This window comes from Mastigoproctus giganteus, chromosome 9 (genome assembly GCF_048544385.1).
Source record: "Mastigoproctus giganteus isolate SK-2022 chromosome 9, ASM4854438v1, whole genome shotgun sequence".
In the NCBI taxonomy this organism is placed as follows: domain Eukaryota; kingdom Metazoa; phylum Arthropoda; class Arachnida; order Uropygi; family Thelyphonidae; genus Mastigoproctus; species Mastigoproctus giganteus.
This window is the reverse complement of record NC_143583.1, coordinates 5672195-5684329: the sequence shown is the minus strand read 5'-3', so window position 1 is coordinate 5684329 and position 12135 is coordinate 5672195. Positions and strand designations below refer to the sequence as shown.

The window sequence follows — 12135 nt, the reverse complement described above, 5'->3', positions numbered from 1 at the left end:
TGTGTAAAGATCAAAGGTGATGACATTAGCGAATAAAACTGAGTTATTAGATAAAGTTTCTAATGGTGAAAGTGTCTCCTCAGTGGCAAAACATTATGAAATCAATGAGTCAGCAGTACGATCAATCAAGAAATCGGGAAAAAAAATCGCCGTAGTGTCCACGAAAACGCTCTAATTGCTTCAAAAATTTGCTCTGTAACTTGTGATGTTAAATTAGAAAAAATGGAAAAACACTTTAAATCTGTGGATAGAAGACCGAACTCAAAATAAAATTCTGTTAAGTTCACTCATTATTCGTGAAAAGGCAAAACACCTTTATCAACACTTTAGCGAAACTGGTGATAGCACTGACGGGATAAGTTTTTTAGTTAGCAAAGACGCTGGTTTGAAATTTCTAATAAACATTACATTTAATATTTCTTATAATTACATATATTTCTTATTTTCATTTCGATGCCATATGCTTGCATTTCACTATGTACATAGTCATATTATGAAGGTACATATAATACATAGATAGACAAAATTTTAGACTAGTTTTTCTTATATATTGCAGACGATACAAAGGTTGGCAGGGTTGTCAAGGACACTACTGACACTATGCTGCTGCAACAGGATCTGGAAAGGTTGAGCAGATGTGCTGAAAGCTGGCAAATGAAGTTTAACATTGACAAATGTAAAGTACTACACATGGGAAACAGCAACCCCAGAGCAACGTATCAATTCTGTAGTACTACACTGACAGTGGTAGAGAATGAAAGGGACTTGGGGGTGGTTGTGCAGGCAGATATGAAGTTCTCTGAGCAGTGCAGACGGGCTGCAAGAGTAGCTCATGGAGTATTGTCAATGATATACAGGAATTTTTCCAGCAGGGATAAGGAGGTGATTATTCCATTGTATAAGGCAATGGTCAGGCCACACCTAGAGTACTGTATACAGGTCTGGAGGCTTCATTTCAAGAAGGATGTAGAGCTGCTGGAACAAGTACAGAGAAGAAGATTAGTGAATGGAACAAAAGGGTGCTCTTACGAAGAAAGGCTTAAGTTTTGCAAATTACAGTGTCTGGAGACTAGGCACCAGCGAGGTGATCTGATAGAGGTGTATAAAGCCTTGAATGGTTTGAGCATGCTCAATGCTGATGGGATTCTTCCTCTAGCTCAGAAAAATCACCTGAGAGGGCATAAATTCAAATTGAGGAAAGACAGATGTAGGATAGACTTGCGGAAATTTGCCTTTAGCCAGCGGGTGGTTGGTTGGTGGAACAGACTTCATCCCTTGTAGTGGAGGTTGATAGCCTAAATAAGTTTAAGGCTCAGCTGGACAGGTATTTTGAACGAACAGAGGGGTGAAGTGGAAGTGGTTTTTTTTTTTTTTTTTTTTTTTGGCTGATGCTGCATAAGCTTGCTTTCTTGCATCAAATGCCTCTACTAATGCTAATGCTAATATTTCATACTTTGGAACGGAACCCCTTTATTACCATGGGAGCCATAACTCAGTATTCGCGTTTTCGGTATTCGAGGCATTTCTCAGGAACGTAACCCCCGCAAATAGCGGGGGTTCACTGTACTTGAAATTTCATGTTGTGGCAATTTTTTTAGAAAACTTACACACAGCCGCAGAAATCACTGACATTGATTTCACGATGGAAAAGTTTATGAAATTCAAAGTTTTTCTTCGGCAGCTTTCCAAGAGACAATAATTGAATATACCAAAAGTCTGGTTCTAGTAAGCTTACCACTTCATGAATTTTATTATTTCTATTCTGTGCATTATTTCTTGATTTTAAATGATCACAGTCTTATAATATATTCATCAACCTGGCTTCTATTTTTTTTTTTATTGTTTCCAGTATTTTTGACAGGGAAGGCTGACATATTTTTGATTCTCAACTAAGCCAATACTCGTAAAAGCATCAGAAGTTATGACAGGAACAACTTTCTTCTCAAAGCTTCCAGAACTTTCTTTGAGCATTTCAAATGCTCTAATGGATCCTTTTATTAATTTTTTGGATTTTTTTCAAACTTTGTTTTGAAGCCCATTAGAAAGTAAGGATATCTCTTCCAATATATCTATCATCAATGCTATAGTCATCTATGAAGAATCTGTTGCAAAGATGGGAGACCAATCCTGAATATTGTTTATGTAAAGAAAAATAATTTGTACAAAGCTGGATAAGTGCACCATACAGCAAGTGTTGCTCTTAAGCTGCAAGCAGCCCATCTTGGTCCAAAGACTGTACCAATCTTTGTAATTTCTAGTCCAAATTCTTCAGAAATTTTGAAACTCTTTCATCACTGGAGCTATTGCACCATGAACACCACTCTCCATCATGACTAGGAATAGAATAGAATATGATGTAGTGACCAAAAGTAGCGTAGCCCGCATGACGTTCGGTATGAAATGGCCTTTGGGGACCAGTTCGGCGAACTCGCGAAATTCTCAGAACAGGTTTGTACGAACCAGCCGAATCCCACCACTGATTAAAAGCATCATCTGGAATAAAGACAGAAAAGGTTAGGGAATTTTTTGTCCAAAATTATTAAAACAAGCATGACTTTGGAACTAAATGAAATGGATAAACACTTATCAAAATGAATTTGATAGTATGAACCAGAGCTATAATGCTCAATACATTCACTCAGTCCTTTCCTTGTTTGCAACACAAATAAATGACCTGGTATACAACATTTCTTGTGGTGAATACAACTCATCTTACTAAGGTTCTATGCAGTTTCTTTTGAATTCGTGCTTCTCGTGCTCCTCAGTTCGTGCTTCTCGTTCAGCAGCATCAGAATTAGCCTTTCTCTTATCATTAATGAAAAACATACTTTTTTATTTAACGAGGCCAAAATACTTAGTGTCAAACGTAATTAAACGTTGTAATTACTATTAATTGCAGAAACCATCGAAATTAAATTACATGAGAACTCTGTTAATGTTCGCCGGCCATATCTAATCTCCGATTTGTGGTCTTTTATAAAAGCACATGCGCAAAGATAAATAATTCATCCCCTTCCTTTTAGAGTTTATATAAATAAAGAAATCCTTGCTGTTTTTCTTAGCATCTTTTTCCAAGGATTTCTCGTAATCTGCCTTCGCCTGCCTAACCTCCTTTGTGACCTGATTACAGACTAGCTTATATCGGCCATATGCTTCTGAGTCGCTTGATAATTTATATGCATCCCATGCATTTTTCTTCTCTGTTACGAGTCTCATTAGTTCATTAGATAACCATTTAGGCCTAAACCTTGAACAATATTTCTTAATAGGTATGAAACTTTTAGTAGCATCCACGATTAATTCCTTGAATGCTTCCCACTTAGAATTTACTGTTGGTAACATCGTCAGCTGATCCCTCTGTACAGAATTTAAAAACTGTCGGAGACCACTGTACTCCCCCTTATGGAAGCAAAAACCCTTTCCTTTCCCCTGATGGTAATTAAATCCCACATCAATACACTGTGATCACTGCCACCTAGTGGTTCCTTTATCTACAAATTCTTAATACACGAATGATCACTGCTGATAACCAGATCATTTAATAGGAAATCATTTAGCCATTCTAATTTTAAATTAGAAATAAGTTCATATGCAAAATTAACAGAAAATATGAAATTTATACACTCACCTGAAACCAAAAACAGTTCACAACCTTAATAAGAAGAAATAATGGCAGGACCCAAAGAGCACCAAAGGTACATGAAAGAAATGGCTGCAACCAGATCCATATTTTCCTATTTGGATCACCTAATTTCAAAAAATAAGAGATAACCAGAATTAAGATAAGCTCAAATTCTTCGGAAAATATATATATTAAAAAAAAAGAAGAAAAAAAAGAAAAAAAAAAGGGTATTTGTTTAAAAATAAATTCTAACTATAAAAGAGTTATAGAAAAGCTTAAGATGCCAAAGTTCATGACGTGAAATATGCAAATATTTCTCGTCATAAACAAATAAATTCTTAGTAATAAATAAGATGAAAAGAGATCTCAGGCCATCAAGAGACTGTGGTCAGTATGTTGGTGGTGACATCCATATCACATCACACATAGAACTCAGGCCATCAAGAGACTGTGGTCGGTATGTTGGTGGTGACATTCATATCACATCACACATAGAACTCAAGATGACAACACTAAATATACAGTTCAATAAGTGGTTCCTAAGATTTATCATGTACATTCTGCCAAATATAACAGCTAAGGTTACCCAACTGAAACTCAAACATAAATGGAATTGATACTGAAATCTCACTTTTAAGTATGCCATCTCAAATGAATGTAAATTTCATAAGTCCAATCATTGCATAACAGACACATTCTGCTTGCACATTCATGCTTGTGGGGTTTTAGTAACCCTGAGTATATTTCTACACCCCGAATATTCCATGTCCAAGAATATTCGATTGTCAATAATGTACAGGAACTTTTAAAACAGGGAGAAGGAGGTGATTATCCCTTTGTATAAGGCAATGTTTAGGCCACAACTTGAATACTGCATACAGGTCTGGAAGTCTCATTTTAGCAAGAAATCTCTGGTCAGAAAAATGGCAGCTATGCTTTAATCCAGCAAAGTGTAAGGTATTGCATCTGGGGAACAGTAACCCCAAAATAACTTATACACTTGGCAAAGTTGAACTAAAGCCGGTAGTGGAGGAAAGGGACTTGGGTGTTACAATACGGTCAGAATTTAAGTTCTCTGAGCATTGTAGACAGATTGCAAGGTAGGCCCGTGGTGACTTATCGATGATGTATCGAACAATTACTAGCAGAGATAAGGACGTCATAATCCCATTGGATAAGGCTATTGTTAGACCACACTTGGAATACTGTGTTTTATTTTAGCCAGCAAATTATAAATTACTAGAATAAATTGCCTACATGGGTGGTAGAGGCTGACAGTGTAGGGAAATTCAAATGTCAGCTGGATAATTACCTATGGAAGGAGGGAAAAGCTTAGGTTGTCCATTTCCTTTTCTCTTATTTATTAATTATTATTATTTTCTTCTTATTATTTTATTTTATTCATATCATTTTATTTTATTTATATTTTGTTATTTTCGTTATTTTTTATTATTATTTTTTTTGCTGGTGCAGCATAAGCCATAGGCTTCCTTGTACCATGTGGCCATTGCTAATACTAAAATACTAAATTAGCATTAGTACAAACATACAATGCAAGAAAGCAAACTTATGCAGCAACAGCCAAAAAAAAAAAAAAAAAAAAACCCTCCCACTTCACATTCCATTCGTTCCAAATGCCTGGTTGAGTGGGAAACGAAGAGCAGTGTACATTGACACTGCTCTTCGTCTCCCACTCAACCATCCCTTTATCCATTGTCCTGTCATCTCCCACTCAACCACCTCTTTATCCATTGCAGCAACTTACCCTTAATGCCATACCTCACCAATTTCTACAGCAGGCTTCCATGTGCAACATTATCAAAAGCTTTCCTGAAATCCAAGTATATGATATCAAAATTATTTTTGGCATTCAGCTCCTTTGTGACAACATCATAGTATCCAATCAAATTGGTCAGACAAGACCTCCCTTTAACAAACCCATGCTGTGTCTTAACTTTTACTGCAGTCTTGTCTAGATGATCCTGCAACACTTCTTTAACCAGTGATCCATTATTTTCCCCAGAACACAAGTTAAACTAACAGGTCTATAGTTACTTGTGTCACATTTTGAACTGCCTTTGTGAATTGGTGACACATTTGCACACCTCAAATTCCATGGGGACCTCCAGGAGTCCAAAGAAGCTCTCATAACTATGGCTAAGGGTTTGCTTACTTCCTTTGCTGCCTCCTTTAATATAACTTAAGATCCCATCCACCCCAGGTGCCTTTTTTATGTTTATCCTCAACAAGTTCTCCTCCACTTTGCTCTCAGTTATTACAGAATCACTTAGCTCCATTAGAGTTTGATAAACTTCTGGCATTCCCTCCTTGAATAACTCCTCATGTGTGAATGTAGATACTCATTCAGTTTATCACCTACTTGAGCAGGATCATCAATAGCCAAACCATCTATGTTAAGTCGTCCCTTTCCTTCTTTAGTTTACATAAGTAAAGAATTCTTTGCCAGGATTTCTCATAATCTACATTTTCCTGCCTAACCTCCTTTGTGACTAGATTACAGACCAGTTTATATCTGCCATAGACTTCTGTCACCTGATACTTTATATGCATCCCATACATTTTTCTTCTCTGCCACATGTGTCATTAATTCATCTGACATCCATTTAGGCCTAAACTTTGAACACAGTGGCGTAGCTACCCTTTTTCGGGCCCGGAGGCAAAGAACACATTAGGGCCCCTACTTAATTAATGAAAATTGCAAAAACAGGAGTAAAAATATAAACATGAGAAGATTAAAAAAATTGAAACCATCATAATTCCTCCTCTGCCTCTGTAGACACTGTAATAAATATAATGAATACATTTTTGAAGGTATAAATGTATTTATACATTTATGAAGGTATAAGATGTATTAAAAAATAAATATCGAATTTATTAGCGTTAGTAGAGGCATTTGATGCAAGAAAGCAAGCTTATGCAGCATCAGCCAAAAAAAAAAAATAAAGTAAATTTATATCAAACCCTATTTTTTATTATTGTAAAACAAAACCCAATAGCTTTAATTACAGATTAAGATCAACAGAAATACATACAAAATGATCAGTGAAAAACATTTACTGTATATCTACGAAGTAAATAAAGCTAACTAGGTAGTAAGCAATCTTTATTCACATTAACAAAAATTCAAGCCTTAAGTAAATGAATAATATCTATAAATAATAAGATTTGAATTAAAATATGCATGAACATAAAACCTGAGTAACAATCATAAATATATACATGACATGTATTACATGCAGATATAAATGACAAAAAAAAAAAAAAAAAATACATAATAAAATATACAGAAACATAAATAAACACCGCAAGAAAAAAATACACACACACACACACACAATAGTTTTGGAGTAATTTTAAAACAAATCATTGTAATAAATAACCAACTGTATATGTTAATACTAATTCCTATATATTCTAGTCTATATACAGAAAAGTTTTATAACAAATATTTTAAACTTTAATGAAAATTTTGTCTCCTAGCCTCTTTAGTCGAAAAAATATCTATAATTTCGTTGAAATGGACAGAATTCGCCACACCGTTTTCTGTGCTTAAGACGGACAAAACGTTAAGTCGATCTTGGCCTATTGTGTTCCTTGTTCCGTTTTAATTTTGAAGAACTCCTTTCAGCACCAGCCACAGTAACCGGCACGTCAAGAATATAAAACATGCCATTATAACGTCTGTAACAAATGCAGATAACAACATGTTTTTAATTAAAATAAGGTTGCGCAAGTCCCGAATTGAATTAAGTTTTGAAATTTCTTGTCCAAAAGATGATCTTAAATTTAATAGCTGCTGTGGAAAGTCATCAGAAATATCTTTATTGTATTGGTTTTGAAATTCTACAGCCGCTTGTTGCAGAGCTACGTCACTAAAAGATAAGTGTTTCTTGTTGCAAAATTTAAAACTACCTACAACATTTTTTGTATTAAGAAACCTAGATTTTAATTGATGTATCACAATGTCTATTGTTGCATAGCATATATCAACTTTAAACCGTCTTTCAGAATCTTGAAGTCATTTGTCTTGAGCTAAATCTTCAAACATTTTAACTTTCCTATTGTGTTTGTTACTAAAATTTAAATTTATTCCCCAAGATCTTGCTAAAGAAAACGCAAAACTTTTATTTTCTTCATAATTATCTCTTAGCAAAACCATAGAATTTAAATACGCCTCTAAATGACACATTGCCTTACCGAGATCTAGATTTTTTTGTTGCAGTAACTTTGAAGTTAAATTAATTGATTCCAATATTTTGTAATTTAATACCAAAAGGAAAACAAATTCTAACGTTTTAAATTTTTTTTTTTTTTTTGCAAACCAATTCTTGGCATATCTTGTCGTTTTTTTCAGACACTAATATTATTTTTGCTAACGTTTTTAGGACATCTGTAAATCTATAGTACAATGCTAGTAAACAATCAAATCTTAATGACCAATGTGTTGGACACAATTTCTTTAGAGTAATTGCTGATATAGCGCTATCGTTTGCATCTACATTCTGTTTGAGTCAATAGGTCCCATCGTACAATACCCTCCGCAAAAAATGAGTACATATTTTCAATTATGTCATAAAATAAAGCCACGTCAGCTACTTTTTTCACAGCATCAGTAATTACTAAGTTTAACTTATGTGCCGTGCAATGAACATAGTAGGCATTTGGAACTTTTTGTAATATTCTTGACTGCACACTGCTATATGGCCCACTCATTGTTGCGGGACCATCATATCCTTGACCTCAGCAGTTCTGCAAATCTAGCCCTTTGGATTCTATACAGTAAATAATAACACTTTCAGTTTTGCTAACTGATTGATCTTTTATACTATAAAATCCCTAAAATCGCTCATTATGATTTCTGATGGTATATCATTTTCTGTTTTTACAGTAACATAGCAATATATTTGACTCATCTGATCAGTTTTTGTGACATCCTGGGTAGTGTCCATGATTACAGAGAAAAACGGCACAGACTTTATTTCATCAATAATAACATTTTTGACTTTCTCAGATAAAAAACAAATAATTTCATTTTGAATAGTTGAACTCAAATATCTTGACCGTTAATTAAGTTTTGAAATTAATTCCTTTAATATGGGATTATAGTTTGATAGAAGCTCAATTATAGACAAAAAAATTCCACTTTTTATATTTTTATCATTCAAATTTTCTCGGTGACTTCTGAATGCCATGCTGCAACTGCTTAATACTAATGTAACATGAATAATGCGTTTCAAAACTTGTCTCCAGAAATTTTTTTCTTTAGTTATACTGGTTACTAATTCAGCATCAATTGTTTTATTTGTGCGCCAAAGATCGTATGTTATACAAGCAGAAATGTGAACAGAGGAAGCTTCGTGTCTTTTAATTTTATTAGATAAATTTTTCCAGTCAGATATGCTGTTTATCCAAGATTTTTTTAAATCTGTATTAGAAGGATCTCCAAATAACCAACACGGTTCACAATACACAAAATCTGATTTTTGAGAATAACATAGCCACGTAACTTGCACTTTAAGACCAGCTTTTGTTGTTTTACTATAATAATAAAATTCAGAAAATTACCTCTACCTATTATTTCGTACAGTAATCGGAAAGGGACCTTTAGGTTGGCATGGAACTGAAGCTATTTTCATACGTTTGTCTGCATCAGAAATATTTTCTGAAAAATTTGCACGGTCTGTTGGATACTGTTGCGAAATAACTGAGGGATCTAATCTTGAACCTTCGTAAACAAATGAGTTTGTTTCTGGACTTACTGCTTCATTTTCCATAACTTCATGGTCTTGATCATCATTTGTTCTTGCGCCAGATCCAATGTAGCATGGCGATCTTCACTCAATTCAGCTGGTACATTACGTGTGGCTTGTGGTTGTCACTGGAAAAACTTATCTCTCTTCTGCATTTTGTTTAATTTTTCGGTGGTTTCCCTTACTTTTTTGTTGTTTTTCTGCACCACTACGCTATTTATATACATAGACAGACATCTGCAATTTATGGAGTAAAGTAAAAAAAATAATAACTGTAAAAGTATGCATGTTTTACCATAAAAGTTTCAGCCGTATTATTTTATATTTAACACTAAGAATAAAACACTTTATTGAAAATTCGGTAACCCCCTCCCAAGAACAAAACCACTACAAAAAAATATTTAACACCCCTTTAATAAAAAAATCATTAAATTTTTGTTCTATAAATAAAAATGATTTAACAACCACACATTAAAAAAAAAAAAAAAAAACTAAAATTTTTACGATCACCCGGTATCTCCCGGGGAAGGGCTTACCGAAAATTCAAATGAATAAAATAGATATTGTTATTTTTGATACACATACAGTGTTACAGTGAAACTAGGGTAAATAATTACTATTTCAATAATTATATTAATAATACCTACATGGTGTATCAAATTACATTGACCAAGTGATCTTTAAATACTTAAATTATAGGGGGAAAAATAAACATTAGATTTTTTAAGTAGGTAGGTGAAACTTCATGCGTAAATTGATTAAAATGGCCGGTTGCACCAATGTAACTTAAATTTTAAGTGTTCCTTAAATTGACAATATTGTATAGAAATGGCAAATGAGTTATTGAGTGTTGAGTCAAAATTTTGATGTGCAGTTTTTTGTTTAAGTCTAGGTTGAAAATTTAAGTCTCATTGGTTCAACTGGGCATGAAAATAATAACTGACCCTGTTAAGCGTGAGGTATTTCGAAAACAGCTTCAAAAGAGTGAATAATAATAATTGAAATCACATAAGATTCAATAGCATCACTACAGCCTATTTGGTTTAAAGTGCAGCGTAGCTTGGTATAGGGTGCAAATTTGACGGCTTGTGATTGGTGCAGATGGGGAAAGATGCAGACTGTCCTAATGTTCATATTTATGTTAACCATTGTTGACACTGATCAATCCAACTTACGTCCTTCACTTACTGCACACACTTATGGTTATGACATATTGCTCTTCTTTCCTGAATAGGAGTATCTGTTTATGTCCGCCACTAAGCTCTAATTTTTAACCCTAACTTGAAAGTTGTCCCCACTTCCCCGAAAAAAACTAATAATTTCTACTCAATTTACAAAATTGAAACTTTCAATATAGTAGTAGTAGTAGCGGCATGTGATGCAAGAAAGCAAGTGTATGAGCTTATGCAGCATCAGCCAAAAAAAAAAAATTCACACCATTCCCTCCAAATGCCTGTCCAGTTCCTCCTTAAATTTATTTAACCTATCAACTTCCACAATGACAGATGGAAGTTTGTTCCAGCAATTAACCACCCGCTGGCTAAAGGCAAATTTCCGCACATTTATTCTACATCTGTCTTTTCTTAATTTGAATTTATGCCCGCTTAGGTTCGTAATTTGAACAAGTAGAAGGATCCCATCAGAATTCAGTGTGCTCAACCCATTCAAGGCCTTATACACCTCAATCAGATCACCGCACAGGTGCCTAGTCTCCAGCCACTGCAATTTGCAGAACTTAAACCTCTCTCTCTTGGTAAGAGAATCCCTTCATTCCCCTCACCAATCTTGTTGCCCTTCTCTGTACATGGTCAAGCAAATCTACATCCTTCCTAAAATGAGGCCTCCAGACCTGTACGCAGTACTCAAGGCGTTAACCCTGGAAGCCTGTCTGCATTGCTCAAAAAACTTCATATCTGACTGCACAATTACTCCCAGGTCTTTTTCATTTTCTACCACCTTAAGTGTAGGACTAGTTGGTACGTTTCTCCGGGGTTACTTCTACCCATATGCAGTACTTTGCATTTGTCAAGGTTAAACTTCAGTTGCCACTTCTTAGCCCATCTGCCCAAATTATCTAGATCCTGTTGCAATAGCACGCTGCCATTACTGTCATTAACAACCCTGCCAACCTTTGTATCATCTGCAAACTTCGACACTAAGCCTGATATACCTTCATCAATATCATTGATAAATATACAAAACAACAGTGGACCCAACACCGAACCCCGTGGGACTCCATTAATAACATTAGTCCACGAAGAGCAGCACCCATTGATTACCACCCTCTGTCTTCTCCCACTTAACCATCCTTTTATCCATTGTAGCAACTTAACCTTAATACCATTCTGCTACAATTTATACAATAGTCTTCCATGCGTAACAGTGTCAAAGCTTTTCTGAAATCCAAATATATGATATCAAAATTATTTTTTGCATCCAGTTCCTTTGTAACCACATCATAATATCCTATCAAATTTGTCAGACAAGACTTTCCCTTAACAAACCCATGCTGTGTCTGACCTATTACTGCAGTCTTGTCTAGATGATCCTGCAATGCATCTTTAACCAGTGACTCCGTTATTTTACCTGGAACAGAAGTTAAACTAACTGGTCTGTAATTACTCGTGTCACCCTTTGATCAACCAATATACCATGGTCTAGCAGATTTGTATAGTATGAGTAGTCATTCAGAAGAAAAGTAATGCATAGAATGAAAAATAAAACCCAGTTTTTTTTGAGGCA

At 34.7% G+C, this 12135-nt stretch overlaps 1 protein-coding gene across 1 annotated transcript in view; it reads right to left on the bottom strand.

Annotated features, from left to right (window-relative positions):
• tank (EI24 domain-containing protein tank) overlaps positions 1 to 12135 on the bottom strand; it is a 155082-nt gene that overhangs the window by 98224 nt on the left and 44723 nt on the right. Inside the window, exon 6 of the mRNA XM_090381416.1 lies at positions 3629 to 3747. Coding sequence (XP_090237542.1) covers positions 3629 to 3747 — 119 coding nt within the window. The remainder of the gene's footprint in view (positions 1 to 3628; positions 3748 to 12135) is intronic.